Source organism: Populus trichocarpa, chromosome 8 (genome assembly GCF_000002775.5).
Source record: "Populus trichocarpa isolate Nisqually-1 chromosome 8, P.trichocarpa_v4.1, whole genome shotgun sequence".
NCBI classification, from domain to species: domain Eukaryota; kingdom Viridiplantae; phylum Streptophyta; class Magnoliopsida; order Malpighiales; family Salicaceae; genus Populus; species Populus trichocarpa.
The window spans coordinates 15,813,615-15,815,517 of record NC_037292.2 but is presented as its reverse complement, the minus strand read 5'-3'; the positions used below and the strand labels follow the sequence as shown (position 1 = coordinate 15,815,517).

General features: G+C 28.0%; 1 protein-coding gene across 1 annotated transcript; it reads right to left on the bottom strand.

The window, feature by feature from the left end:
• Positions 1 to 241: 241 nt before the first annotated feature.
• Positions 242 to 780, bottom strand: LOC18111031 (protein RALF-like 33). Its single transcript, XM_006389319.3, has one exon. The coding sequence runs from the start codon at positions 713 to 715 to the stop codon at positions 377 to 379; it is 339 nt and encodes a 112-aa protein (XP_006389381.1). The 5' UTR covers positions 716 to 780; the 3' UTR covers positions 242 to 376.
• Between the last annotated feature and the right edge of the window lie 1,123 nt (positions 781 to 1,903).

Genomic DNA, 1,903 nt, shown 5'->3' with positions numbered 1-1,903 from the left:
TGTAGTGAACATCACAGGGGTTTTTTGTATTATGTCATGAATAGTCCACTTACAAGCACAATTAACATAATCAACGGAAATTAATCTATCTTAGGCAAATAAAAATTAATATTTATGTCAATAAATTGTTGTTAAGTACAAGATTTTAAAATTTACGGATGAACTATCTTATATATTGGAATTTTCATTTTTATTTATTCCACGCCCATCTTCTTAATAAGTGTATACTACATACAATCAATAATCAAACAATACCCATATATTATAAACACTCAAAATATATAAAAAAGAAAAAAGAAAAAATATTAAAAATAAGAAAATTACAAAAAAAAATAAAATTGTTATTGTTATCGTTATTTTTATTTTTATTGATTAATTAATTCCTGCAGCGTGTAATACGACTACACCCGCGAGAGTAAGGATTAGCCTGAGCTCCAGGTCGACAATTATAATACGAGGCGCCGCGTCTCGAACATGGTACAGTGTTCCTCCTCAGCGCACCATAGCTTACGTACCTCGACGTTGCTAGAATGCGCCTGTTGCTCTCTGTGTCCATCCCAAACTCCTCATCCATCAAGCATTCAGCAATGGATCCCCGGCACTCCGACGACGACTCCAAGGGGAGAAAATCAACTGCTGTTGATGATGATAGGGACACACGGACGGCTAGGACTGCAGAAAGTAGAAGGAAAATGTAAAATTTTGAGGTTGTCATTGCTGGGAGATGAGGGTGAAGAAAGAGAAGAAGGTAAGGGGGAAATTGGGAAGTGGAAGAGGCTGCGTGGTTAATAACTTATAAGTGAGGTTGGGTATGAAAATGGTATTGGTTTTAGGGATTAATTACGAGAACACCACTTGACTGTCTTTACTTGTGATCTAAGAATGTCAATGAGTTAATGGAAACCTTTAATCACTCTTTTGACTCCAGTGAGGTTGTATGTTTGTTATTTTGGTAATTGTTTTATAGTTTAAAGATACAAATTAAAAAAATACTTTAAATGATAAAAACCGAACAACTTTTAAAATTATAATTAATATAAAAATATTTTCAACGACCTTTATAAAAATACCAATAAAATTTTAATCAAAATCATTGGTTTTTAAGCTTTGTTAAAAAATATGTTTTTTTTTTAATTTTCTAGGTTCAAATCTTGGAATTGTTGTTTGAAAAACATTTATTAAAATTTCTCTAAATATATCATGTAGATGTGAGGTTGTATCTTTAAAATTATATAAAGAGAGAATTTATTTTTGACAAATACACAATCTAAAAATAAACCGAGAAGATCCTTACAATAAAAAAGCTATCATTCATGTTGTTGCTCTTTTATATTATGCATGTATTGTTATAGCTTAAATTTATTTGTTGTTAATATTATTATTATTGTTAATTTTTTTTCCAGTAGTTTATTTAATTATAAAAATATAGAATTAAGTTTAATTTGATAATTGTGCAAGTTTTTTTTTCCAGTAAAATAAGTTTTGATTTCTATTAATTTTTATTTTTCAATTATACAATGTGAAAAAACTATTCTTATTGTATATCTTAAAGTCGATTAAGCCTTTTATTGGGGAAAAAAAAATACTAAAAACAACAACCAATAAAATTTTAATCAAAATCATTGGTTATTAAGCTTTCATTTAAACCCTTGGAAAATTAGTTTGGTGGTTAAAAAATATGCTTTTTTTTTTAATTTTCTAGGTTCAAATCTTGGAATTGTTGTTTGAAAAACATTTATTAAAATTTCTCTAAATATATCATGTAGATGTGAGGTTGTATCTTTAAAATTATATAAAGAGGGAATTTAATTTTGACAAATGCATAATCTAAAAATAAACCGAGAAGATCCTTACAATAAAAAAGTTATCATTCATGTTGTTGCTCTTTTATATTATGCATGTA